Source organism: Acanthochromis polyacanthus, chromosome 17 (genome assembly GCF_021347895.1).
Source record: "Acanthochromis polyacanthus isolate Apoly-LR-REF ecotype Palm Island chromosome 17, KAUST_Apoly_ChrSc, whole genome shotgun sequence".
NCBI lineage: Eukaryota > Metazoa > Chordata > Actinopteri > Pomacentridae > Acanthochromis > Acanthochromis polyacanthus.
In genome coordinates this window covers 6,686,609-6,713,546 of record NC_067129.1, presented here as the reverse complement: position 1 = coordinate 6,713,546, position 26,938 = coordinate 6,686,609, and the positions used below count along the sequence as shown (strand labels likewise).

Genomic DNA, 26,938 nt, shown 5'->3' with positions numbered 1-26,938 from the left:
CTCATTGCTGATTGACTGGTTGTTTTATTAGCAACATTTACCTGTGTGTATACAGGACCGGTATGTGGTTTCAGACTTGATGACAAAGTCAAGGAAAGGTATGTAGGTCATGAGAGAGTCCTGTTATTAGAGTCCACTGTAAAACTTAAACCTATCATTAACTTGCAAGGCTGGTTCCCTGCAAGTTATTAAATTCTGTGTGTGTTTACAGTGAATAATGGAACCTGTTATAAAGAATCAACAAGAATTCACATTTACCATTGACATGTGATAGACTGAAAACAGGATTAAGGCAAATGGGTTTCTGGTTTTACAAAGGATTGATCCCAGTCACAATGAATGTAGAGTATATAAGTGATGCGGCATTTTGAAAGTCCCAGACATTTCTGATTGAATTAAATTAATGTTAATGAACAAGTAGACTTTGGTTTTCGTAGCTGCAAAGCCACAACATATCACATATGAAATGGTAGACAGTATACACATACCACAACAATCAGTTACATGGCGATTTACATGGGAGTGATCTTATGTTTTACATTCCAGAAAGTTCAAAGTCTCTAATGCATGAGGGGAAAAAAAATGTTTTTGAAATTGTTTGACTTGGATGGCAGTGATGTATAGCGTCTTCCAAATTGGAATAGGTGATAACCCAGGTGGGATCTGAAATGTTTACATGGATTTTACAAATATTTTTATGGCTTCATTTTCCTGTGCTCTGTCTCAGTTGGAAATAACCTAAAATTACATAGAAAGAAATAATAATGGGTGTTGAACTGAGTGAAACATAAGAAATTATTACATTTTAACATTTCACAAAAAATGAATAAAGCAGGTACTTTGGTTTGCCACTAATAATAAGGGGAAAAAAGGCAGACCAGTTTTTATGGGTGTCTTGGCTGGAAAACAATGCATTATACATCTGTCACATGATTAGTCCTCAGATATTTCTGCAGTTCCATATGGAATTCCTGACATTTTTTCATGTGTGTGCTGCAACGTGCACCGCCATCCTCTAGGCCCTTAATTAGAGGTCTTATTCATGCAAAACGGCAGACAGACTCCTTCAGCAGGTGGTTAGCCGTACAGACCTACAAAACCAAGCTTCTGTAAACTGCGGGAATGGTAAAACAACAACCACAAAAAAGACATGAAACTTCACATATTGCTCAGGTAATATTTTTATCTTTGACTTCAGTGTAAGAGGAGGTGATGATCTTGACAAAAGTAGTTATTATGTATAGGGGAGTAGACTCTGAATTCCTTAAGGACTCCTTACTATCAGGTTTCTGATTTGATAAAGCCTTACTCATTATCATATTATCTATACTGCACCTATTTGATGTCAGGTAGCCTTAAAAATGTAATATTTTTGGCTCCTAAACACAAAATTTGATTAAGTATGAGTGAAAGATAAAGGTTTCAATGAGCTCACCCTGTTTCTGTGGTATGTGCCAAGGAGTGTGTGTCATCATTTAAAAAATCTTCACAGGTACTCAACTGGGTAGCCAGACACTTTTTTTTATCCTACTGTATGCTGAAAAAAAGAAAAACTAATATTTTTCCAGTGAGAGGGTATATAATTTGTCTTTACAACATGCAACAGATGGAGCAAAATTTCTCCGCACAGGAATCTGACCTAGAAATGCCAAGGAAGCAAAGATTTTTCACCGGTAACTTACTGTTTTCTGGCACCCTCATGTAGTGTTTGAGCTAAAATCTTTCTTTCCAGACATATACAAATGTATAACTGATCAAGCATTTTCTGCCATGCATCCAGTGTGGATAAAGTATGAAGGTACAGGTACAGTTTGTGTGCCATTGCACTAAAGGACACACCAAGTTGACACTCCAGCACAAGTGTTTGTGTTAAATTGTTACGCCATTGCAAACCAGCCAAAACAGCTATGCAAGGAAATGTTTGTGAAGATGATACTCGGCTAATATTTTGAGTATCGACCTTTGACACTTTTATTTCCCATAGCTGTTTGACACCATTACACTCTTGAGCAGTCTTTTCATTTAAATGCATGACTGGAGCGCAAGTCCCGATTTAAGATTTAGGCTGATAACCAGTCTGTGCTGTTTGTTTTTTGTCCCCTAGGAGCAGACTGTTTCAGGAGGCTTTGGATAAGCAAAGACAAGGCAGGAAAATGACCTAATTAGCGTCAACCGTGACAGACAACCTGGTGAAAATGTGTTGGTGGTAATTTCCCCAGTTTCACCCACAAAGAAGACACATGCATCAGTGCACAAACGCGTACGTCGTATTTGCAAACCCTGCCCTTCCCTTCCTGCCAATCGCCCCAGTCCTCCATGGATTCTTACAGCTTCCATTTTGAGAGAATGAGCAACGTGGATCTGCATCCTCTGAGCCTGCCCGTCAGCCGGCTTTCTCCAGCCAAGTCCAGCAGCAGTATCGTCGACCAACTCGCCCACCACCAACACGGCAAAGGAGACTCTGCTTACAGCTCCTTCTCCGGTGGGTCCACTGCCCCAGACTACCCCTCTCCCTTCCTCACAGACGACCTACAGTCCAGCTCCTTCAGCCAATATGCTGATCTGAAGTATGTAAAGTCCATTTACAATCCGACCCAGGTTGTGCAGTCTGACTCAAAGACCATGGACCAGCTCTATCGCTCTGTTGAAGCTATCTCACAGCAATATCGCAACAATAACAACATCATTGTAAACCACCATAACCACAATGGCAATGAGAGTTTCTATCCCAACAACAAAGCAGCCGCCAAGCAAGAGGTGCCTCTTGGAACTTCATCCCAAAGCGCTTACCCTCCTGTCCGTCCTCCTCCAGTCCCGGCACGCTTGGATAGTTACATAGCCATTAAAAACTTGGAGAACAGTGGAGTTCACCACCAGAATGCTGAATCTCAACCCAAGCAGCAACTCAGACCCCACAATCGTCTCCATCCTGGTCTTAATGCTACAAAACATGAGACGGCTAATTCAGATACAGGCAACCCAAACATCAATTCTGAACCAGTGTACTCAGTTTGGAGAGGCTCTCAACAGCAACAAGCCCAGCAGCCACCAAGCTACCGACCCCATCTCCAACCTCATGATCAGACCAGGGTGAACCCAGAATACCTTTTCATCACGGATAGCAAAGCAGCCCACGAGCAGCAGAAGTCAACAAACACAAGCCGATCGCCTCCCCGAGGTACAAGCCAGCCCAATCACCTGGCACACAAACAGCCCTCAGGTAGTGGTCGAGGTAGTGGAGACCATCTTAACAAACCCAGTAGCAGTAGCCATTTTGAAAGTCAGCGCAAAAGATCACACTCTGCTCACGATTGGCTTGGCTCAGAATCAGCCCGAGCTTCCAGCCCCTGGAATGGTGGTCAGAGTTTTATCAGCAGCAGCATCCAGCATAAAGGTCAGTTCTACTTCGTCACTGGAGTATGTAAGCAGCCTGAGTCTAGTACGAGGACACAGTCTGTGTCTGTTTGTGGGTCTGAGTCTGGAAGTGAGATCTCCACTGTGTTGGAGACACACCAGCATAGAGAGAAGGAAAGAAGCCATAGCACAATGGATAATTTGTTTAGACCTCTCCAGCAGAGTTCTCGCTCTTCCAGTGGTACGATTTCAGATGAGAGAGAGGTTTTCACCTCTGTGTCCCAGGGAAAAGACCTGATGTCTAAGAGCCAGGATCAGGAGAATCACAGACCAGCCCTAATTTTGACTCAGTCCTCTCGAAGCTTCGACACCTTAGAAGAAATCGACATGATGCAGACTCGAGACATTGGCCGCCACACTGCCGACAACCCTATATTCTACTGTGGACCTGAAAGGAACTGCCCAACACCGCATTCAACCACACAAACGAAGGAAGTCAACTCACTGATTAGTAATGAACAGCCCAACCACCATAAGAGGGATGAGCAGGCAAAGAGAGGGAAACGGCAGCCTTTGGGGGATGTTGCAAGTGAGAGGATAAACAAAGAAACAACCCCACTTCTGTATCATCTGACTGGAGCCAGCAGGGTGGCGTTACAGCCTAAGAAGGATCCAGATTTCAGTATAAGAAACAAGAAGGCAATCCTAGATAAAACCAGCCAAGGGGATGTGACAGTCAATGATAACGAGAGACCTTTGCAAGGTGACATTAGCAAGAGCAATAAAAGTGAAGTTGCGTCCGTTGCCTGTAACACCTTAGATGACTCATTTAAAAAATACTACAAAGAGAAGCTCAAGGATGCCCAATCGAAAGTCCTGAGGGAGACGTCTTTTAAACGGAGGGACCTGCAGCTGTCTTGGCCACACCGCATGAGGCAAAAACCTGAACTGAGACCAACAGTGATTCACTCGTTCTCCTCATCACAGGACTCTGAAACTTCCACAGACACACTCACTCCTTCTGTGGCCTCTGAGGAGACAGAGAAGGGAAGCATTATAGAAGAAGTCATTGAGAATCAGAAGGAGACAGACGAAGAGACTGTAAAGGAAAACGAAAGGCCGACAAATGTGGCCCAGCCTCAGGTAGCACGTATTGGAGGCAGGAAGAGACTGACTCCAGAGCAGAAGAAGATGTGCTTCTCCGAACCAGACAAACTCAACCAGCTCGGTAGCACACCTAGCCACTCGGCTTGCCGCTCCTTCGGCAATGAGAGCGAAAATCCATTTTCAGTTGAATATGAGCAGGAGGAGCATGTGCAGCAAGGAGAGCAGGGACTGGTTGCAGCACGGCGGAAGATTTTTGAAACGAGAGGCCGAGCTATGTCCACCTCAAGCAGCTCAAAGACAAACCTGAAACAACTGCAACATAAGGCTCTCGTGGAGTACATGGAGCGCAAGACAGGCCAGAAAGTAGCAGAGCCCCAGCAAGCATCACCTCAGCTACCACCACCGCCCAGACAGAGGCACTCTCTGGGGGAGAAACCATTTGACTGGGGTCCCAGGCCTCTATCAGGGAATCATGAAGGTAAAACTACGAAGAAGAAGCTCCACAGACCGCATTCTGCAGGCCGCATCCTTGATTCCTCCACCAGCTCTATCAGGTACAAAATAGAGGCACTAAAGTGAGAAAGCGTAGTTCAATCTTTGTAGTATGGATCAAATCAAGCATTTTTATCGTTTTGTGTTAATTTTCACTAAACAGGTATGCTCAGTTCTTCTCAGCACAGTCTTGTTCAGGCCAATATGCTGGCCAGCAGAGTCAGTCCAGATGGAGGGAGAGCCGAGGTCCATCTCAGGGAAAGTCTGCTTCAGTGGAGAGTCTCTTGGACCAACCAGAACCACCTAGTTTCTTCAGGAACCGTTCCACATCTACACCCCATGCATTTGAGGTAAATCAAGTTACAAGCGATACTGGTATAAAGTCTTAGTTTTAACCTTTTTCATATCCAAATGCCACAGTGTAGGGATTCTTTCCTGCTTGTAAAATAACTTTGCAGTAGAACTTGCACTGTTGTTTGTTGTAGATTTAACCTTTGTGTAAACAAGCAAACAAAAGTAAAATATTCTTTAACCGTAGCTCCACTGTCACTGCAGTATTTTACATTCATTAATTTTTTTATTTTCTGCTAGAAGAAAAATATATGTACAGATTTCAAATGTAATTCATGTTTTGCCCTTTTTTTCTTCTTTTCTGTCGGCAGGCACATGACTATGAGGAGGATCCATTACCAGTTAATGCTATGGAGACTTCAAGGTATGTGCCAGTACTGCAGACAAATTAGGACATTTTTATTGGTTTTAGGTCAGGAGAGTATTAGGTCAGTGATGTGTGCACTGTGGCACAGACTATAAGTCTCGACTTGATTCATTGTGGCACTGGAAAGTCAACACCCACCTGCTCCAGCAAAGCAGCATTCCTTTCAAAAGATTTACGCATGGACTGTAAAAGAAGAATAATAGACTGAGGTATTTTCAAGGAGTTGGCCTATTTCTCCAAACTATGTTGACTTCCAATTCATATTGCCAGTCTTGAAATAACATTTTCCAGAGCCCTTCTGTGAATGATTTATATTTAACCTCCAGGAAACTGCATTTCAGGGTTTTCTGTTTCTGAAATAGTCACAGTGTGCATGAATTACACATTTCAACACTGCATGTCAATTTCAGTTCCCAGAGGAATGTCACTGAGAAAGCCTTGTCAAAGCCAGCCCCTGAGGGCCAGCAGCGTGTCCGTGTGGTTGCACAAAGAGGGAAGTCCATGGAAGAGCTCGGGGCATCAAAGTTAACAAAACTGTCAGCCCTAAGTAAAAGTTCTGAGCAGCTGGATCAACTGTGGAGACATTCGACTGGGCCAGGAGGATCAGACAGAGAACAGAGGAGTGCTCCATACTTTGCTGATGTTAGAGAAGCCCAGGGGCAGGAAAGAGGGAGGAAGAAACAATATGTGTCCGAGCAAACAGGAAAAGAAACAGAGGTTGTCGTTCAGAAGAACACTCAGGAACAGACACAAAACCAAACCCAGAAAAAGTCCCTGTTGAGGCAGAGCTCTGATCCAGTGGAGGAGGCAACAGCAGGACCAAGGAACTCGAGTAGATCCACCTCCCCGACTTCCTGCTCCTCCGCCCGGGCCAGGGTTCACTCTGCTCCTTCTGGATCACACAGCCCCATCACAGATGAGCCCAAATCCATTAGAGCCCTGAGTGAGACTTATTCTAGCCCACCTTCCCCCAATGGTCCAGAGTTCAGTGAGAGGGAGATCAAATCCACCTCATCCACACCCATCCAGACAAAGCTTCCTTGTGAAAACAGGCCGAGCTCCAGGTAAGATTAGACTCCATGTGAATGCAGCAGTTGTTTCCCACTCTTAAACAGTTTGGCTAATTGAACTTAACACAATCATTGAATCTTTGTTTGACTGTATCAACCTTCAGGCGCTAAGCAAACTCAAACTGGTGTTTGTCATTCTATAAATATAATTTCCTCCGTATGCGTTTCTCAGCTACACTTTTATTTCCAGTAGAGTCAGGACTTGTCCATCTGTGACCGGATCAGACAGAGAGCAGTCGGTGGATGAACCCAGCAATGTGGCCCAACCGCCTGATTCAAACCATGAAGTGTCTCTGAGCTGCGGCGTCACCACAGATCCTTCGCTGTGGATTCTCCCACCAGAAGAAGAGATCAAAGAGGAAGTCCAGACTTCTCCACTGACAGACAGCGTTTTTGATGAGCCCAACAGCTCAGTCCCTCCAAAGCAGACAAGCGAAGCCTCTGTGTCCCCCTGCACCTCCATCTCCGAAGCAGACGTCAGTCAGCAGGGGGAAGAGGAGAAAGACCCTGACGTGGAAGATGAGAAGGTGGGAGAAAACCAGGAGATGGAGGAGAGGGGAACACCAGAGGGAGAGACAGAGAGCCTGGAGAAGGCTGCTGAGAGACCTCAGTGGGAGGAGCTTGTCAAAGCAGTGGTCAAGGCGGACCAATCGTTGACCAGAGTGCTGTACCCGCTGGCCAATCGAAAGACGGCATTGATGTTGATGGAACAGCTGCTGTCAGAAGACACGCTGCTGATGGAGGAGCACTACAAGAAGAAACAGGAGCAGAAAGGAGCTGCAGAGAGGTAAATGTTACTGTCACAAAACAAAACACCTGCAAAGAGTCACAGAAAATAGAAATTCTGCTGGCATACTATTGCATTTTATTGCCTCAGTTTGAGAAAACAGCACACTCCTGACCACAATAAATAAATGAAAATAAGCAATGAATGTCCAGGTGACTACGTATCGAGACCATTTATCCTTTATGAGTACAGCTGGTAGACAGAAAGAGTAATCGATCTTGCTCACACCTTTTAAACCATTTTATAGTGCAACGAGTTTAGGCTGCAAACTAAGCCAAGCTAATTAGAATTCTTAGTTTAATTTGTTTCCACGAAACTTGACACTGGGTTTCTAATGGCCCAGGAACTGAGCTCCACCAGTGCTGTGTTACCTTTTGTTGCATCACATGCACAGGCACACCTGGCTATTTGCTTACTGCTGCACACACACTCAGGTTTCTGCTGGTGTAAGCACACTTCAGATACGCAAAGAATGTGCGATTGCAGCTCAGAGTTTTGTAATTTGCAAATAACCACAGAGCCTTGCTCAAAGTGTACTCCGCAATAAAATGATAAATTTTAACGAGGTGAAACTAGAATTGCGTTTGAGCATGTCTATAGTGTGATGACAAGAATATCTGGATGCCTCTGGAATGTTATACTGACATAAATGTGTTTCTGTTCGTAGTGCTGAAACGGTCGAAGGGGCTGAACCATCTCCCTGTTCTGCTTCTGAAAGCCAGAAATCTCAATGTACAGACATACAAAGCAAAGCAGATATCATTGAGAAGAAGGTAATTATGAATTTATGCAAAATAGTGACTGTTGTACATGTTTAATACTTACCAAAACAGTAATAAAGCATTTTTAAGATGAAAAATGCAAGTCAATGTTACCAGTATGCAGGCAGAGTTATAGCCACCTCATAAATAAACACAGTATATGATGAAATTCTCACTGCTTTCTTGCATTTACTGGACAAGGAAGCAGCAAAAAAACACTTCCTTTTCGCTTCACATTTACACCTGTGGACTCATTCTGTTTTTCTTTTTAAAGCAGAAACTGATCAATTTCATACTGGTACCATCTGGATGCTATTTGATCTTAAGTAGACTCATTGAAGGCAGAGATAGTTGGGTCTCTCTTATCACATGATGTACTGTCTGTCTCTTATCGGTATCTCCTGCTTGTCTAATGTTGGCTAAGCAAGTAACCTCCCTCTTCTCGCTGGCTGACCTGCACATTCAGTCACTATATTTACAGTACAGTGTTATGCATGATCGTGTTTCAAATATGTATTTTAATTGGTTCACCTGTAGTGTAAAATCATCGATTGTTTTTCTTCAAATTTCTTCTGCCGTGTGTATCTATTTTCCGTAACATCAATGCCTACAATATCTCATGCATTTCTCTTTTCTGCTTTAATTCAATAGCGATTGTTAGTGTCCTATATCGAGGAGCGTCAGCGTTCACTGGAAGAGTCTCGTGGTGCCCTCCAGGCAGAGATTCAGGAGAATGCGGCCCGTGGAGAGGCGCTGGAGGTGCTGGTACGTGAGCGCTGTTTGCCCATGGAGCTGGAGAGGTACAACCTGTTCATAGGTGACCTGGAGAGGGTGGTCAGCCTGCTGCTGTGCCTCTCTGCTCGGCTGGCCAGAGTGCAGAACGCCCTGAGCACCGTGGACCAACATACAGATGCCGAGGAGAAGGTGAGGAGCCAGAACCTGCGATTGTTTTTTCCATCTCCACTATTCAGAGATGTGTGGGTTCACATTTTCCTTTTACCTTCCCAACCTTGACTCATGCACTTTACTGGAGGGATTATTTGAAAAGTTTCTGCAAACAGTAACCAAATTCATATAATCCTTTTCACAGCATTCATCCTGCCTTTGTTTGTCTTTGGATTTTTGGATTTTCTTTCAGTATCAGCAGCAGTTATTCCCATCATATTAATAATTGAAAGCACAGAACCAAAACTTAAATCTATGAATCTCGGTTCAACGCTACTGTACCAGCGCTTTCTTTGATGTTCCACTGCAAAAAGCGCTAATCTTGTGAAGGAACATGCAGCCCCCTCTGATATCTGAGTGATGTATTGGGTTAAAAGTCCACTGTTAAATAAGACTTGACAAGAATATCATTAGTGTGTTCTGACTCCACTTATGCCCCTGCCTTTTCCCCTTAATGCTGTTTACACATACACACTAACGCACGCGAGTGAAGGCATACTGTCAACACATGCTCCTCGGGGAATGCTATGTCATGTAACCTCAAGGATCTCATGATTCATCGCAGCTCATTTAGGGCTAAAAAGGCGACCATGAGTGTTAGAAGTGTGCAACTGCTCCCATGCCCTCAGCTATACTCGTGCTCTGTTTACTTTAGAACAGCAAACATACCACTTGGGAAAAGTTGAAGGGCGACTTTAATGGAGTCAAGGCTTTCACTGTGTGGAATGCAAAAAATGTTGCAAGGTTTATCTGTGTTTAATTGCCCGTTTTAAGCTTATCTGTGTTTGAGCTGTACAATTTATCAGACATTTGAAGTTTATTTTTGATAGATTTTAGTTTGATCGGGCCACACTTGAAGAGTTTGTGCCCAAAAGGCGTGATATGTTGAGAAATAATAACTTGAAATCTCTTTATTTCAAATATAATTTTCATTATTTCTGCATTAAATATGTTCATCCTGGAAAAATCCTGCAGGAGTAGTGTCATATGGTCTAACTTGAGCTCTGTGCTTTGCTTTGTTTCTCCTCTGAATATCCTGTTTCTTTGTGCCTCCCAGTATTTTCAGCATCATTTTATGTTTGCATGGATGCATTAAATTTCTAGATTTATCCCTGAAAGGCCCTCTTTGTTGGTTTGTCCATCTGTAAAAGCGTGGCAGAGCGTGCTGCATACTGAGGGCTTGTTAGAGGCTCATTTGTTTTCTTGCTGTTATCAGCAACGCTGGTATTTACACTGACTCACCGAAACTCCAGCCCAGTTTCGATGACATTTGTATCTACCCTGCCCTCTGTTGACCTAAGGAAACACTGCACCTTCTGTCTTGTGGCTCTTTTAACCCTCGTGTCGTCCTGCGGGTCAAAATGGACCCATTTTAAAGTTTGAAAATGTGGGGTAAAAAAATATATTTTCACAGTGAAACTCCTGATGTCCACATTTTCAACATTTTTGGGAAATCTTTTTACATTTTTGGTGGAAAAACAAAATGTTAAAAATGTTTCTTTAAGAACATTCACAAAAAATCAACCAAAATCCAGCCAAATTCGCTTTGGTTGATTTTTTTTTTTTTTTGGTGAATGTTCTTAAAGAAAATATAAGAAGTTTTACTGATATACATGTAATCACTTTAGATATTTTTAAGATTTTTTGGGAAGATTTTTACTCATTTTTAAAAAATATTTACAAGTATTTTCTTGCCAAATTTGAGGGATTTTTTTTAAATAAAACTTTTCAGGGAAACTTTTAAGGAATTATTGGAATTTTCTTCCTGAAGGTTTTGCAAATTTTCAAAAATTTTGGGAAATCTTTTGCTGAATTTTAAGATTTTTTTTTTTTAGACAGGGCAAATATATTTTTTGGTGCCTGTAAATGAAGACAACAGGAGGGTTAAACATAATCATACAGCTTTCACAGCTCCCTGTCACACAGAACGGGATATCCCCTTTCAATTCTGACAAAAAGTATGACTCTGTAATTCTGTTTTTATTACGTTCACTGCAAAACATTTATTTATGCATTAGCGCTAATGCTCTGCAAGGCATGAATTTAACACCAAGATAAGGTTAAAATTTCAGTAACAGACCTCATATTTTAATGTATTTGTTCCCAGCTGTGTCATACAACACAGAGAGGAAATGCAATCCTTTAAGCCTGTCAGGTATGATTAATCTTCCCCTTGCTGTATCTCCTTGCAGGAATCTCTGGACAGTCGCCACCGTCTGCTATGCAAACAGAGGGAGGACGCCAAAGATCTGAAGGACAACCTGGACCGCAGAGAGAACCTGGTCTCCACCTTCCTGTCGCGTCAGCTGTCCACTGAGCAGCTGCAGGACTACCGGCGCTTCGTGCAGACCAAGGCCTCGCTGCTGATCCAGCAGAAGGACCTGGAGGAGAAGCAGAGGCTGGGAGAGGAGCAGCTGGAGGCCCTTTCCAACAGCCTGAATCTGTGAGGGGGAACTGAATGAGGATGGCCTGTTAAAAAGAGACATGTAGCTGTATTTTTCTGGCTCTGTTAGCCTGATAGAGTTCTAGCGGACCTCTCCAAGCCTTTGCACCCCGTCATAAGAGTTTGGCAGAACCACAGGACGACCCATCATGTCATTCTCTTTAATATAAGCGGTACATGAGGTGAGCAATAACGAGTGCTAAGACTGAAGCTACTCGCCTTCCTGTCTTCTATCCAGACTGCTGAGAACGCTCACCGACTCTCCGCCCATCATAGTTCTCGTCCCGATATCGTACGTTTCCCTGTCCCTTTGAACGGGGCTGAACCGTATTTCTGTGCCTTGATATAGTCGTCGCTGTGGAACATTTACCATTAGAGCTGCTGTGCAGAAACTTTGCATCCCTTGTTAGCAACGTAGAAACTGCTTTTCACTTTTCATTAAGACGATAGTTCTGCAGCCCTGTATCTGCACCTGTGGAAACCTCCTATAAGCTTTAAGATTGTATTTGAGCAGCGGGAAGGCTTCAGTGGAAGAGAGTAGCCTGAGAGAGGGCTGGTGTACTGTATCATGTCGGTAAAATGTACAATAGATGTAGTAGATTTCATTTCTTTTTTTTGATGTTCTTATTTTTAAATGTGTTTCAAATTAAGGCACTAAAAACCAAAAAAGGTGAATGAAAAAAAGCACTTTGTAAAGATACATTAATGCACATTTCCTCAAATCAGATTCAGAATCATTTCAAGTGAAAGCCTTACTCCATCCACTTAAACAATATCCCTTTTTGTTTTTCTTCTTCAGTTTGTTTTGCCGTTAATTTCAGTACTTTTCCAGCTAATTTCATACTTTGTGTTGTGAAGTCTAGATGAGGTTTTGCTGGAACAGTCCCTCGTGCAGAGGTGCTAAACCTCTTTAAAGCAGATTACAAGTGAGCAACAATTATATCACTGAGTATTTTCCCCTCAACGTCCCTTTGTTGCTAAGTGACACGTGATACTTGAAATACTTTTTTCTAAGAGGAAAGTCCACAATCTTCACTTCAGGTGTCTTTCACTAATTCTCTCTTCTCTACCTCCACACTTTATCCCCTTGTAGACGTGTAACTCTTAGGTTTATTTAAACTTTCACACTGGTCATAAGTTCAAAAGCTCTTCTTGAAAACACACACTTGAATCAAATAGCCTCCCCAACACAAGATCTCACATTTTTAACTTCAATAATATTTCGTTTTTATAGCTGTATTAATTTCTTTTGACTGAATCTTGAACCAGAAACACTGGAAAGTAGTTAAAGAATACACAATATGTGCAGTGTGTGTGGACGCCACATCATGAATGTCTTAATTTTGTTTGTGTAGAGGTTAGTGGTTGAACAGAAAGACAGAACTCCTCTTGGTGTTTGCTGTGTTAGCTTTCAGCTAAACTCCATGAAGTCATAAGATGATCAAAATGTTCTCTTTTCCGTTGTGTGTATGATATTTATGTAATGAGGACGACAGTGAGGCAGAGCGTCGACACGAAAACACATTAACTCCCTCAGAATGTCAGAGAAGAGGACAAGTAGCAACAAATAGTAGTAAAAGCAGGTTTTCCTTAGATACTGGAAACCCTTCCACCTTGGATGTTTTCATGTTTTTGTGCAAAACACTTTCTCCAGATCCGCCACCACCCGTAAAACATTTCTGTGGAGATTTATTACTCGGCCGTGTTTCAGTTTGCTAAACAAATGTATGCTTGTTTTGGCCTTTGTGCTGACGCAGGGCTGAAGGGATAGAAAGACTCTCATGTTGTTCCCCGCAGCCTGCTGGAATTCCTGAAGAATGCAAAAAGACCAACTTTTTGGAGACGTCTCCTCCAAAGGGGCAGCACATGGAGAAATACTCATGTTAGCTCCTGCTGCTGTGTGCGTGCACACAAGCAAACATTTGACGACTTCCCGTGTCATTTCTTGTTTCTCTCTTGCAATCAAAGCAGTGTTTTGTTGAGGTCGCCGGAAAGAGGGGCTTTTGTTTCAAACACTGGAGATATACGACATTGATATGAACAGACTTTGTGGTAAAGCCAAGAAGGAAAGACATTTCGGTGAGCCCCGGCTGACAGTGATGACAGCAGAGACATTTTTAAATCTACTTTTACTGCGATATTTCACACCTGTTTTCTGTTGTTGTTTTGTGCCTGTTTGGAGTTTTAAATTCCATTATGTTTGTAATATTGTGAATAAATTAAGCTCTCCCTCTACTTCTACTGCGCCACATTTTTCACTTTTTCCACTAGTTTATGTCCAAAAGGTATATTAATGTAATATAATAAGCAGACACAGGTACTCAGCCTTACCGAAGTAGAGGATTACATCAAGAACGATGAATGAGAGACTAAACACAGAACTGTAATGTTTTGTTTTCCATTGCAATTGAAATATTTAAGCTGTGAGAACAGTCTGAATTGGATATTTTGTCTGTGAGATCCTGTTACATATTTTGGTTTTCTCAGCAGACTTTCCTGGTTTGCCGTTTGCAATCGGAGCTCGTTTGTGCCCTCTGCAGGAAAGTCGAAACCATCTCCACGCACGAGTGAAATGATTTACTGTCGCAGAAGTGTCCTGGGAGCAGCAATCACATTCCACACTCTGCTTTTTCATTAAAAGTTTTTCTTTAAACATTTGCAGGTGGAAGCCGATTGCATCCAGTTATTAAATCTATGCTTTACTCTTCAGAGAGGAAATTAGTTTTCAAGAATACTATAGGCAAAGAGATGATGGGAAAAAATGGGCCACTTCCCTGTAATTAAATAGAGCAGATTTCTAACTTTGTTATGCTTTTATTGTGATCTGGATTTTCTTTCCGACAGTGCATCTTTAAAGCTGCATTGCTGGGATTTGCACAGTCATCTCAGCTGTGTTTTATACAATGTCGGTGATTTATCTTGATTTAATTTTGCACTGCAGCTAGCATTCAGTTCTGTTGTTTTTGTTGTTTTTTCGACAAAAAAAAAGCTCCATTATGATTCATTTTCTCCCCATAACATGTCAGTATTGTCAGCTTACAGCAAGATAAAACTGCAGAAGGGCATTTACAGAGTCCCATTTGTCATATAAAACATTGTGAATCTGCACCAGAATTTATTGAGTTTTTCCTGTTGCCATCCTGCACCACATCATCAAATTTCATGTACTCGACGTGGTAGTTTTGCAGTAATCTAACAGTTAATCAATGGCCCTAATCACATACCTCCAATGAATAAGTCTGGAAAGTGGCACCAAGGGGCTAGTATTTTTTATTAGTTTTAAAGGAACACTTTGACATTTTGAAAATCCACTCAAAGGTAGCTTGGTTACCTTTGTTAAGTGTAAATGGTGCCATTTTTATCCCTTCATATATATGCTGCATCTAGTTAGCACAGCTTAGCATAAACAGTGAAAACAAGAGGAAACACTCATTCAAAGTTTATGTCTTGTTTGCTTCATCAGTTTGTTGAGCTTTGTACAGATAAACAAATGAAATAGCATATTAAATAGTGAAGTGGACACTAGAATTAGGAAGCCGTTAGCTTAGCTTAGCATAAAGAGTGGCGGTAGGATGAAACAGCTAACTTGAATCTATTTCAAGCTGTGTATTCAATTCAAATGTAAAAAAAAGGGCCACAATTTATTTATTTATTTATTTTTCTGTTTATGTGGTTAAATGCCAAGTTAGAATTAATTAGCAAGACATATTGGTTGCCATTTTTGAATTTGGACAGAGCCTGGCTAGCAGTTTTACCCTGCTTTCAATCAGTTTGCTAAGCTAAGCTAAGCTATGCTAAGATAAGCTTGCTACCTCCTGGCTCCAGCTCTGTTTTAAACACACAAACATGTAAGTCTCCAAGAAACTCTTCCTTCAAGGGGAGAAAGCAGATTTATAATGAGAGTACATGACGTATTTAGATATGTTTTCCACAGTCAGCTCGTGTCTTCCACCTGTCGTATATTTCATGCCTCTCTGCTCCCATTTGTCCAGAATCGCAGTGGAATGCCATCCAGTTAGTCAGACACAACAAAAGCTTATTAGAAAGAGTACAGAATGAACTGACAAAATACATAAATGGTTGTTTTCACACTGGGAAGTGGCAGATAAAACCCCAGGAGGACGGAGAGAGACAGCAGACAGCACTCGGTGTACTTTGGAAAGTAAAGAAAACACTTCTAATCAGATTGCCTCAGAGGCAGCAGACATACAAAACACAACCCAGGGAATTCTAAACAGATCTTGTCAGATTCTAATTGCATGGTAATGAGGTTTAGTGTCATTACAAAGACAGTGTATCGTGATGGGATACACTGCTGATAACCAACTATAGGGGACAGGGTGGCCTAAACACTGCAGCATTTCTGTCACAGTGCTGGATAATGAGGAGCTTTGCAGCTGATAATCACTGACCCTGTCTCTTCGTCTCCACAGTGATGCAGGGACTCAGAAAACAGTGGCTCTAACATAAAGTCCAGCTGGGAATTCACAGAATGAAGGTGCTTATTGCTTCGTGCAGTGAAATATTAGAGTGGCCAGAATACACAGTGGCGGGTCAGGAGGCTTGTTTATCAAGATGGATGAGTCAGTGATCGCTCTGCCAGGTGCTCGGCAGAGTAGTGGTTCGCTTTTCCACCTGAACTCTGAACTCTCCGCCCTGCTGGAATGTCAGCACACCCTCCATCAGCCTCCAACCTCTGCCAGTCATTACTCAGCTCAGCTATGAAAGTTAACAAAGGCTCCTGTCAAGCCAAATAGCTAATGGCAAACCTGTATATCAGCATGTTTTATTGCCTCTATGTGTTCCTGTTGACACTTCGCTCATATTAGGCTAATTTAAGGGATAATAATTTATAATGGTAATGAATTCCAGACCTTCCTCTTTACGCTCGGTGTCCACTTTATTTAGAACACCAGGTGTGCCATAAAATCTGCTTTTATAGTGCCTGTAAATGTATAAATATAGCTTTTGTTGACACTTTCACAGAAGTTTTTATTCACTTCTATACTTTTGTGTTGAGGTTGTGGTTATTGGCCTACTGAGTGGTGGGTTTTTTTCTAGTATTTCGATCATGTATAAAATGAAAAGGACAAAAATTTTTACCATTATTTCCACTCTGACCACATTAATGAACATAACTGAATTCACACATAGCTACTAATGCAACCAAATATCAGACATTATGGCTTTGCAAAATTAGATATTATAGCAGGACTGTAGTGGACCGTATCACAAGGATGCATAGTAAAATGTGTAGTTTGTATGTGTATGTTGATTTTAGGCCTAAAAACAGCAAAAATGTCAACTATGATACAAAAAGTTATATACTGACACTTGTGTTGCTCCAAATAGAGACATTACGGATTCACACATAGTTGTGTCCGCTACTTGATGAGTGGAGCAGATACTCAGCATCAGCCGACACTGATAAAATCATTTAATGACCCTTAAAAGGGATCGTTTTGGGAAATACACTTTTTCACTGGATGGGAAAATCAATACCACTCTGATGCCTGTTAGATCAATACGAAGCTACAGGTTAGTTCAGCTTAGAGCAGAAACTGGAAACATATTGCACGGTTCTGTCAAAAACAACTAAATCTGCTGGTTGCCCGGCAACCTACTGAATCTGGAGGTTCTCATGGGAAGACTGTAATGCAATCAGCTGATTTGGGTAGAACCACATTAGATGTATTAACCAGTTTGTTGTCTTTAAGTTAAGATCAACTGTACAGCTCCAGCTCGAAACTGAGTGTACTACCTTGAAATTCATACCAAACATCTCATCTAAATATCAGCAAGTAACAGGAATAAATGAAAATGTAAAAGTATTCCTTTGAGTCTCAGTAATTCTGTATACTGTTGTGGTATTTTTGTATTTTTCCCTCACTACTTTTATTGCCAAATTGGAGTTTTACACTTGATTTTTTGTTGGTTTTTTTTGCATTAAAGAAGAACAGATCTGAGCTGACCACATCTCAAGATTTTAGCAGCTATAGTTAAGCATTTAATTATTTTACCGATTATTCTTATAGATGCAACACTAAAAATCTCCCAAAAATGTAACAGTCTCAACCGAATATATTAAGCGATTATTGCATAAACACTCATAAAAAGGGCAATTTAAAAACAAGAATCTCTGCTTTGGTGCTTCAAAAGTACATTTTACAGCCCGGATATGTTGATTATAATCCACATCTATGCATAGTATAATTTAACATTAAATACTGCTGCTGGTGTTTCTTCTATCTGTGGGATTTGAGCACTCTGCCTCTTGTTCCTGACCTTGTGCTGGCCTTTCTCCTCCAAGCAGCCACAGAAAAGAACATTTGCTTAATAAAAGCCAGAGGCTCGGAGATGAAACATCGTCTTGACATAGGGACAATGCCTGCTGCTGGGGAAATAACATCACCAGACACGAGAGAAACGGAGGGCGACGACTTGAGGACAGACGAGCGGTGGGGGGGGATGAACGAGGGTGACCACAGGAGGTTTCTGAGTTTCTTTCCCTCTCGTTCGTTTCATTTTCCAAACACGTCGCAGCTGAGAATGTCATCTTTGTTGTCACCTAGTTAGCAACATCTGCTGCATAAACTGAACCGCAACAGACAGAAAACAGTGTAGGAAAGGCCGTTTTCTTCTGCTTTTTCTCGCCTTTGTGTAGTTGCAGTGATGCCATTAACACACACTTTCAAACACACACACACAAAGACTCGTAATCCCACTCAGCTGCTTATCTTGCTGAATCACAGCTGTCTCAACAAGCCAGAGGATGGATCCGAGCCACTTTTCACAGAGGGTTTGGCATATTAATGATTTATGGAACACCTGCACACACCTTATTGAATTACACACCTTTTACCTCTTTCTAGTAAAATGAGTTCTGTGAAATTCTGTGTTTGTTTCCTTCCAGGGTGCTTCAGCTGGTTGTTTGCTTCTCCTTAATGCTTCGCAGTATTTAATAATTCATCTGTTTAAACTGAAGAGGAGATGAAGTTAGTCCTCTAAATTTGCCTCAGAGGCACAAACGTCTCTCAGATTTCATTTAAATGTTTGATTTTTTCTTGCTAGTAGCAGTTTGATTCAGCCATACGTCAACACATCCTCATGAAATCACTTCCCTCTGTCCGTGTCTTACTCAAGAAATCAAAATATAGAGGAGAACAAGTCAGGTCTTGATGGCAGTAAATCAGATATTATTTATTCTGAATTGACTCATAAAACAGAAGTAAGAAATGTTTTCTTTAATGAAACTAAAATGTACAAAAAAATCATGTTATCTGTGAAATGATACATGCTAACATAGTGGGAGAAAGTGTAAAGAAATGTTTTTTTTTACATTTGTCACAAAGTTCAGTCTATTTCAAACCCTTATATTAATCAAATAAGCTATTTTCAGTTGTGCAATGCTCTGTTTTGTTGTTTTTATTGCTTGAACTGGAGTGCTACAGTACAAAAAAAGTGAAAAGAAAAAATTACGACCGATTTATAATTCACACAACGGGAATTAACAATGAAATGAACATGCTGCATCTGTACATTTGTAAATTTCATGGTGAATCTGAAAGACAACGGCTGAAACTGAACTGATGACGCCTTTAAGAGACCACAGACGCGAGTGAGTAATAAGACGACTCACTGGACCCACCTGAAGACGGTCTGAGGTAACATCTCAGACCACAAGTCTGCTGATTCAGTCAGTAAACAAACCCTGTGACGGTGTCGAGTCCTGATGACTTGGTTTCCATTCGAGCGACACATCTGTTTTTCCAGATGTTGCCAGAATTATGTGACTTGATGATTATCCCTTCACACAACAAACAAACATTACACATATATATGATCAGAAGTCAGATTTTCTGTCAGAAAGTATAAATGAGACAGAAAAAACAAGCCAGATTCCATGTGATTCCATCATTGTTAAAGAGACTGTTAAAAGTCTGAGGAATGTTGGTCAAATTCTTCAAAGGTTACTGGTGTGTTTTCACTATTCTCTCATGAAAACAAGAGCTCGGCCTTCACATGAAAACGTCTGAGTTCAGTCTGTGTCTGAAGCCGCCGTCTTCTCGCTCCTCACTGGGGTCATCACTCATGGAGTACAACGCCAGCCTCTGCTTGTGCTTCTTCTTGTGGCTCGTCGTGTTTGGCTGAAAGAGGCGGCTGATTGAATGCAGGCTCCTGGGGAGATCCGGGAACATCTCCAGCTCCTCTTTCTCAGGCGGGGCCCTGTCCTGAGCTTGCTGGGCTTTGGGTTCGCCCAGCATCTCCCTCACACTCCTGGCGATGCCTTTATGCAGATACTGGTAGGCCTTCTTCCCACAGTTGTCCCTGATGCTTACGTCTGCTCCGTACTCCCCCACCAGCATGGCCATGATGTACTCCTGGTTGTGCAAGGCCGCAATGTGTAAAGGAGTGTATCCCCCGTGTGCTTTCACGTTAATGTCAACGTCAACTCCTCCCTGCTTGGATAGGTCGATAATCTTCACAAGTATGTGGCTGTTTCCACACTTGGCTGCCCAGTGCAGAGCGGTGAACCCTGACATGAAGTCCCTCTTCTCGGCCAGCTGGTTGTCTCTCAGCAGCAGGCCGTAAACTTGACTCCAGTGGCCTGCGGCACATTGAACCAGCCACTCATGCTCAGACTGATCCAGAGGAACCCCAGAGGGAATCCTGCTCTCTTTAAGCTCCTCTGAGGCCTTGGTGCTCTTCACTGATCTCCTCAGCTGGGGTGAACTTACCCCGCCGTCCATCTCCACTGAAGGCGGCCTTCTCTTGTTCCTGGATGCATCTGGTTTTGGGCTTTCATCCTGGTCCACCTGCAGCTTGTGAATCTCCACTTTGGTTGCACTGGGTGGCATCCTCAGAGGCAGAGCGTAGGGTTTCCTCTCATTTGAGCTATGATCCCCATTAACATTCTGAGTGAGAATCTCAAAATTCAGCATCCTTTTAACACTCACGTTTTTATATTTGCTCCTCCGCAGAGCCTCCTGTATAGGAGAGAGTACCTCTGTATGACTTTCACTCTGCTCCTCTGGATCAGGCTCAAAAACAGCTGATCTTTCCCCTCCTGCATCCTCACAGCTTTCAGTCCGATCACTCCGCGCAGGTGGGCGCTGCTGCTCACCTGTCAGTGGGATCTCTTCATTTTCACTCTTTTTCACACCATTCTCCGCAGCTTGGACGCTTTGCAGTAAATGGCGATAGGTTTTCCTCAGGACAACGTACCGGACGCCGTCGATTTCTTTAACTGAAGCGAGGTTGTTGACAAAAGTCTTGAAAAGCTCCCGGTTCCGCTGTTTCTCTGCGGGATCGACGGAGTCCACAGAGTCTTTGAACTTTACCACCAAGTCGGATTTTTCCACCTTTCCTCCCTCCGCCAACAGCAGAGACAGGATGGATTCCTGCGTTAAAGCCATCGTTAGAAGCTGTCGACTCCAAAGGAAAACTTCTGACTAAAAGTTCCACCTTTGCTCTGGCGACGGTACAGCAGTTAGCCCTCACCTGGCCGCTCGCTTCTCTCCTCCCCACCTGGAGGAGTCTCTTTCCGGGGAAAGTGCGGACGTGGATGCAATTTGAATAATATATGCAGATATTAACCTGTTAACACTGAGACTGAGAGTTCAGAAAGACTGTCCGGTGGGTCAATATATAATTGAGGGACTTTTGGGGGACAGACCTTGCATACATTTTTATAAAAAGTAAAAAAAAAAAAGAAAAGTTTCTGTGTTCACTATAATCATGTCTTTACAAATTCCATAATTATTCATTATGAAAACAATCACCTATTAATAAAAAATTACTGGATATCACTAAATAACCATCTGAATTTAATAACAACCACCTTCAAATTAGCTAATAAAATGAGCTTATTCAAAAATTGTTTTGATTGTGTTCTTTTTATTAAGTTGAGATAATCATGACAGATATTTCTTTTTTGGCAATATATCAAATGTTGTATGGAAAATAAAAAAAATGTATCATTTTCAGTTAAGTTACCCAGACACCTCTCAAGGAAGTGTGTTAATTAAATCACATGACCTGCTCCACATGATGTCATTTCCTCCTGAAGAAAAGACAGGCAAGACTCCAAGGCTTTCTGAGTTATTTAATATAAAATAGTGTGTGAAAACATCTGAATAATTCTATCCATAAGGTGTTATTGCTGCAATCCTGACGCAACTTCTGCCTTTTTTACACTGTAAATAGTTTTTAGGTAATTCAGGTTAGGAGCATAAATTCCACATCCTTAAAATGTGAATTAACTGCACTTTGGTTTATTAATTACATTTAAATCTTCCAATGTGTAGCAAAAGTGTGAAACTAGATGACAGACATTGCAAGCCAGAGAAAGAAGGTTAATAAAGTTGGGACATTAAGTTGAATCAACTAGATGGTTATTGGTGTTGGTCAAATTTTTGATGATTAGGTAATGCTTTTTGTGTTTTGTGTTGTTTGTTTATTCACTCCAAAAATCTATCATGTCAATGTCACTCTATAAAACTACACTCACACAAGCCTACACAAAGTTTGTATTTACCTTATTTTAAGCTATGTTTAACGTGATACTTGAAAGTCAGCAGCAAATTGAAGAAATTACATGATATATTCATTTAAACCAACTGCAATACAGAAGCTCTGGTTCTCCAGTGCAACTATATCACGTTGTAGCTTGTTCTCCTATTGGCTGAGGCACATCCCAGTAAAATCAGTCTGTGACCTCATTAATACATTTAAATATTAATGCACTCTTTTGAAATTGAATTGATTTGGATTTTTGTTTTTACTCTCCGCTAGCTGTTGACATATATTTCTGCTCTACGCTGCTGCTCGCTCCTGTCCTGGCTTGCAATGTGTGCAAAAAAAGAGAAGACATTCCTGGACTGAATGGGAGTTTCACACATGTGGCCATATTGGAACGTATCTGTCACAGCCAAAGATGTAAACTGGGCTCAAGATAATTCACGCACACTACTCTAACCTGTCTTAGAGCGCCTGATAACGCTTTAAAATGCTTCCAATTTTATAATATATGATATTTTGTTCGGTATTTATTCTTCACAGCTAAAAATATGAGAAGATAATTAAAAACTGTTAATGTATATATTCGTGATAGTACGCATGCGCAAACAGAACGCGCACCGTTGGTAACTATGATAGTCGTTTTATTTTCTTTATTTTTTTGCTTGGGTGTAAAATAAGATAATTTAGGGAACATAATGACGCTTCTTTTGAATTTTATTTGGACTCACAGCCAAAGAAATAGTGAGGAAAAGCTGCTATTTAGTCCGCCCGAGCGAAGCTGAAGCGAACTGGCGGGGGCATCCTCTTGAGCCTAGCTAGCTAGTAGCCTCCCTGCCCAGTTAGCAGCTGCTCTCCGCCGAGTGTCCCTCTCCTCCTATCTCTGTTCGCAGCTCTCCCCAGTAGTTTAGCAGGGCTGGTACGGAGAGACGAGGGCTGCTCCCTTTCGCCTCTGCTCAAGTCTGCTCCTCCAACACCATACATTCCGCACCATGGCTGCCACGGATGTTGACGTATTTTCGGTAAGCAAAAGAAAAAAATGCCACGGCGGCTCCCTGTTTGTCTTTTGGGGAGTGGAAGCGCAACCATGGGAACACTTGGTTGTGATTAGTAGGAGTGTGTGCGTTAGCCGCTCTTGCTGCTGTGTGTGTGGGTATGTAAGCTAAACCTCCCCCGCTTTTGAAAGCCTGGGCTCAGCCGAGATGGTGGAAATGATTTCTGTGATGGTGACTGGGTTTCTCCCAGTTAAGACTTAAATAACGTCGCTGTCATGGTCTGCTATTTTACCGTTCGTGCCTTGTAGTGTTTTCGTGCGTACTTGCGTTTCTGCTTATGTACGCGTTGGTCGCCATATGGGTGTAGCGTATGGCACCGCTGTGTATTAGAAGTGCCTGTAAACACAACACGCTCAGGAGAAATGCACTGTTCATGCTAAATGTTTATTTTTATTTTTGAATCCAAACACGTTTCCATTCATTCTGACTTTCACATAGTGTTTTATCAGTTATTGGTTTAAATATTTATACTTATTTTGTCTTTTCTCTTTAGTATTATGCATTTTTATATTTTATTTTGATAACGTTTTACTACACGGAATTTGTTTTGTATAATATTTCATAATTTTGTTGATTTATTTTTGTGTCCTATTATGTTTTCTTATTTGGGTGATGCATAAATATCTAAATCTGTTTTTAACATCCGATGTTTTGTAAAGCACTTTCAGCTTTTATTTGTTCTAAAAGTGCTTTATAAATCAAGTATAAATCATTGATTGATATAACATTACTGGTTTTCTTTAATATAACAAATACAGTAGCTAGCTACTAGATAAACCTGCTGGGTTGCTTTAAAGACACCATTGTGCACAATCAGCACACTTAAAGTCCTTGTGCAGTTTATTAACTGTCAATTTGTTGTATCAAATTGTAATACTGTGATGCTTTACCAGATAAAATTAAGATTCAAGATTCAAGAGATTTTGTCACATGCTCATCCAGTATGAATACAAATAGAAAATGAGAAAAATAACAAGTCACAAAGTCAAAAATAATGAAGTAGATCTTAAAATAAACTTGTTTCTCACGAGCATCGCTTCTAACACTGTTTTGCCATGTGGTTTTACTTTAGCTCTCTGTTCAGGGATGCAAAATTAAACACTTTCTTGACTCAAAAATGTGATATTTACACCTCAGGGTATGTCAGTTTTAGCAGCCAGATGCTAAACAAGCTCTGGCTGCATTGCATCCAACACTACCAGTAGTAGGTTGGGCACGCAGTCAGGTGAGGGTGGAATGCTTCTTGCATTGTTTTCATAGTAATAAGCCGTTCAGGTGTAACCCAGTAGTTTCTGTAGGGTGGTGCAATACAGGCTAAAGAAAGCATTAATAATGCATAGTAAGGGAGTCTTGATGTCAAATATTCACACACGACAAAGAATGAGTGCATGGAAAACAAAATTGAAGTGACAACTGCACAGGAGGGGATTTAAAGAGGGTGATTAACTTTTTGGCAGATGCTTGAAGAGATCTCTTGAATTGGACAGTAATCAGCACTGAGTTGCAGGGATAAAGAGATTAAGAACACACTCCGGGTCACTCCTACCCTTTATTGGTGCAACACATGTCTGCAAAGGAAGGAGAGGATCCAAAAAGATGCTGCAGATATTGCGCACTTGGCATTTCTTAAATCAGGAAGGTATCCAAGAGTGGGTACAGGTTGCTGAGGATACTGCAGAGTGGCCGTTTCTAAAATGTCTCTTTTGGAATACAGAATTAGAGGATTGATTAAACAGGCCAGTGTGAACAGCAGCACCGCTGCTTGACTGCCTGACTTCCTGTCTAACTTTCTAAACTAAGTGAGACCACATTGAACAAACTGACATCCTGGCCTGGCCGCTTGTGTAAAGGCAACACTGTTAATTATGTGCAGCTATTGATAGAAATGTGTGGTTGGTTGTATTGTTGGCCCATGTCGATCCCATTCAATGGAGACCCTTGTTTTGGTTTAACTTTCTAGGCCGGAACCGCATGAAGTGATCAATGCAGCCACAACTTCTATTGTTTTCACACAGTGATAGCATTTGGATGTGTAGCATATGAGGACCATGTTCATTTGAATGGTTATCTAATGAAAGGCCCTATACCATATTTGGCATGCAGTGATTACTGACCCTAAAGAGCATTGTCTCTCCCGTGAGGCCTGCATGCATAAAATGAAATTAGCTTCATAAAGCGCTTACAGCAAAGTCGACAGGAGTGAGGAATTATGGGACAAGTCACTCGCACTGTATAACTGCAGCTTTGCTTCTTTAACTAAATGCATATATGTGCTGTAGTTACAGATTTGTTTTGTGAATTCACTGTATTTTATCATTTTATACACCTCCTCGGGCAGGTAAAAGCAAACCATTCCCATGTTGTTCAGATCAGATCGTAGTTCAAGTTTAGCGACTGTTGTGCTCCTTCTGTGTTGTCAGCTGTATATAGAACATACAGGCCAGAACTGCCTCGAGGCAAGTTTGTCAAACCCAGTAACACAGATGAATAATGACAGCCGAGCTGCTGCCTCTGTTGTGATGAGTCAATATCCATCTATAGAATAGGACAGAGTTTCTCAAAGTGTTGGTGCACTAAGGTTAAAATAGCTTTTCAGATCGTCTTGGAAAGATTTTGAGGCAGTAGTATTTGTCCGTCAGTGAAAGAAACACAAAATGAAGTCCACACTAAACAGCTGTTGAACAGGATGAACTAAAAGGTAAAGACAGTCTAATAACCTCCCAAGTTTATTCCCTGTATCTCCCAGTGAATCCATCAGCAGCCATTTATCTTGTGGTAAGCTGACTCTACAACTGAAAATGCCAGAATTTGAATGCCTTATTTGCTTCACATACATTGTAACAGTAAAAAATAGATGCATGCAGTCACACATCGCATTTTTTTCCAATTATTATCTTGTCCTCATGGCTGTTTGGCCGAGGGTCTAAGCAATCTGAATGCTCAAATCAAGTCAAACCTGACTTAACTTTGCCAGCGCTGGCAGAGTGGACAACAAAACAAAAAGTAACAGAGAGGCACAGTCATTTATCTGACAGATTACACTTCAGAACGCTGCATGCCCTGCAAATTCAGTTAGTCTGATGTCAGTAAATATCAACAACAAAGCCAGAAATAGAGCAAAATGGATTGGCTTTCTCTTTTCACAAGTCACAATTACATGTGCGTGTGAATTATATAATCAGTCCCTGCTGTTATTTTTTTCTATTATCAATCAGTCTTAGCAAAATTAAATGAAGACAGGACACACTGCATCTCAACAAATTACACAAAATAATAACTACGCCTCAGTTCCCAGAGTTTTTCTCTGTCAGAGTTTGTTTCCAGAGTTCCACAGATACCTCAGAGTGAGATTTTATTACTTAAAGTGCTCTCTACTGGGATCCACATTTTTTCAAGTGTGCAGTCTGTGATTAAATCAAGTTCGCCTTCTTGATGTTGTCTGTGCCAACAGCATTCAGTAGCACGCATAACTAGACCAGATCTTGAAGCAAGAATGCCTTTATCTTACTGAACACGCATGAAAGCAATAACACGCATGTAAGAGAGCACAGCTAACCAGATTCTGGCCTGTTTCAACACTGATTTATGTAGATTTGGACTTGTGGCTGATAAGATAGCCAACAGAACTAAACAAATAATTATTTTTTTTAAATTAGACTTTCTCCCATTTTCTTCCTTTGCTCGGTAA

At 41.5% G+C, this 26,938-nt stretch overlaps 3 protein-coding genes across 7 annotated transcripts in view; 2 read left to right on the top strand and 1 right to left on the bottom strand.

Annotated features, from left to right (window-relative positions):
• The window catches only part of shroom1 (shroom family member 1), a 33,659-nt gene extending 19,747 nt beyond the window's left edge, over positions 1 to 13,912 (top strand). For 2 of the 3 annotated variants that reach the window (XM_022197504.2, XM_022197505.2), the window contains exons 2-9: positions 2,105 to 5,015; positions 5,117 to 5,303; positions 5,616 to 5,668; positions 6,082 to 6,735; positions 6,932 to 7,528; positions 8,196 to 8,301; positions 8,941 to 9,213; positions 11,427 to 13,912. In XM_022197504.2, the coding sequence (XP_022053196.2) occupies positions 2,317 to 5,015; positions 5,117 to 5,303; positions 5,616 to 5,668; positions 6,082 to 6,735; positions 6,932 to 7,528; positions 8,196 to 8,301; positions 8,941 to 9,213; positions 11,427 to 11,681 (4,824 nt within the window). In that variant the 5' untranslated portion in view covers positions 2,105 to 2,316 and the 3' untranslated portion in view covers positions 11,682 to 13,912. The remainder of the gene's footprint in view (positions 1 to 2,104; positions 5,016 to 5,116; positions 5,304 to 5,615; positions 5,669 to 6,081; positions 6,736 to 6,931; positions 7,529 to 8,195; positions 8,302 to 8,940; positions 9,214 to 11,426) is intronic. The other variant, XM_051937486.1, reaches the window with a different exon arrangement.
• A 4,944-nt stretch (positions 13,913 to 18,856) lies between these two features.
• On the bottom strand, positions 18,857 to 21,324 carry sowahab (sosondowah ankyrin repeat domain family member Ab). Its single transcript, XM_022197486.2, has one exon. The coding sequence runs from the start codon at positions 21,091 to 21,093 to the stop codon at positions 19,696 to 19,698; it is 1,398 nt and encodes a 465-aa protein (XP_022053178.2). The 5' UTR covers positions 21,094 to 21,324; the 3' UTR covers positions 18,857 to 19,695.
• A 1,699-nt stretch (positions 21,325 to 23,023) lies between these two features.
• The window catches only part of septin8a (septin 8a), a 41,434-nt gene continuing 37,519 nt past the window's right edge, over positions 23,024 to 26,938 (top strand). The window contains exon 1 of one of the 3 annotated variants that reach the window (XM_022197507.2): positions 23,024 to 23,217. In XM_022197507.2, coding sequence (XP_022053199.1) covers positions 23,188 to 23,217 — 30 coding nt within the window. In that variant the 5' untranslated portion in view covers positions 23,024 to 23,187. The remainder of the gene's footprint in view (positions 23,218 to 26,938) is intronic. The other 2 variants (XM_022197508.2, XM_022197509.2) reach the window with 2 other exon arrangements.

What these genes read in the sequence shown, in the direction of transcription:
- sowahab (XM_022197486.2), bottom strand. Translation starts at nt 21,093, where the DNA reads ATGGCTTTAACGCAGGAATCCATCCTGTCTCTGCTGTTGGCGGAGGGA.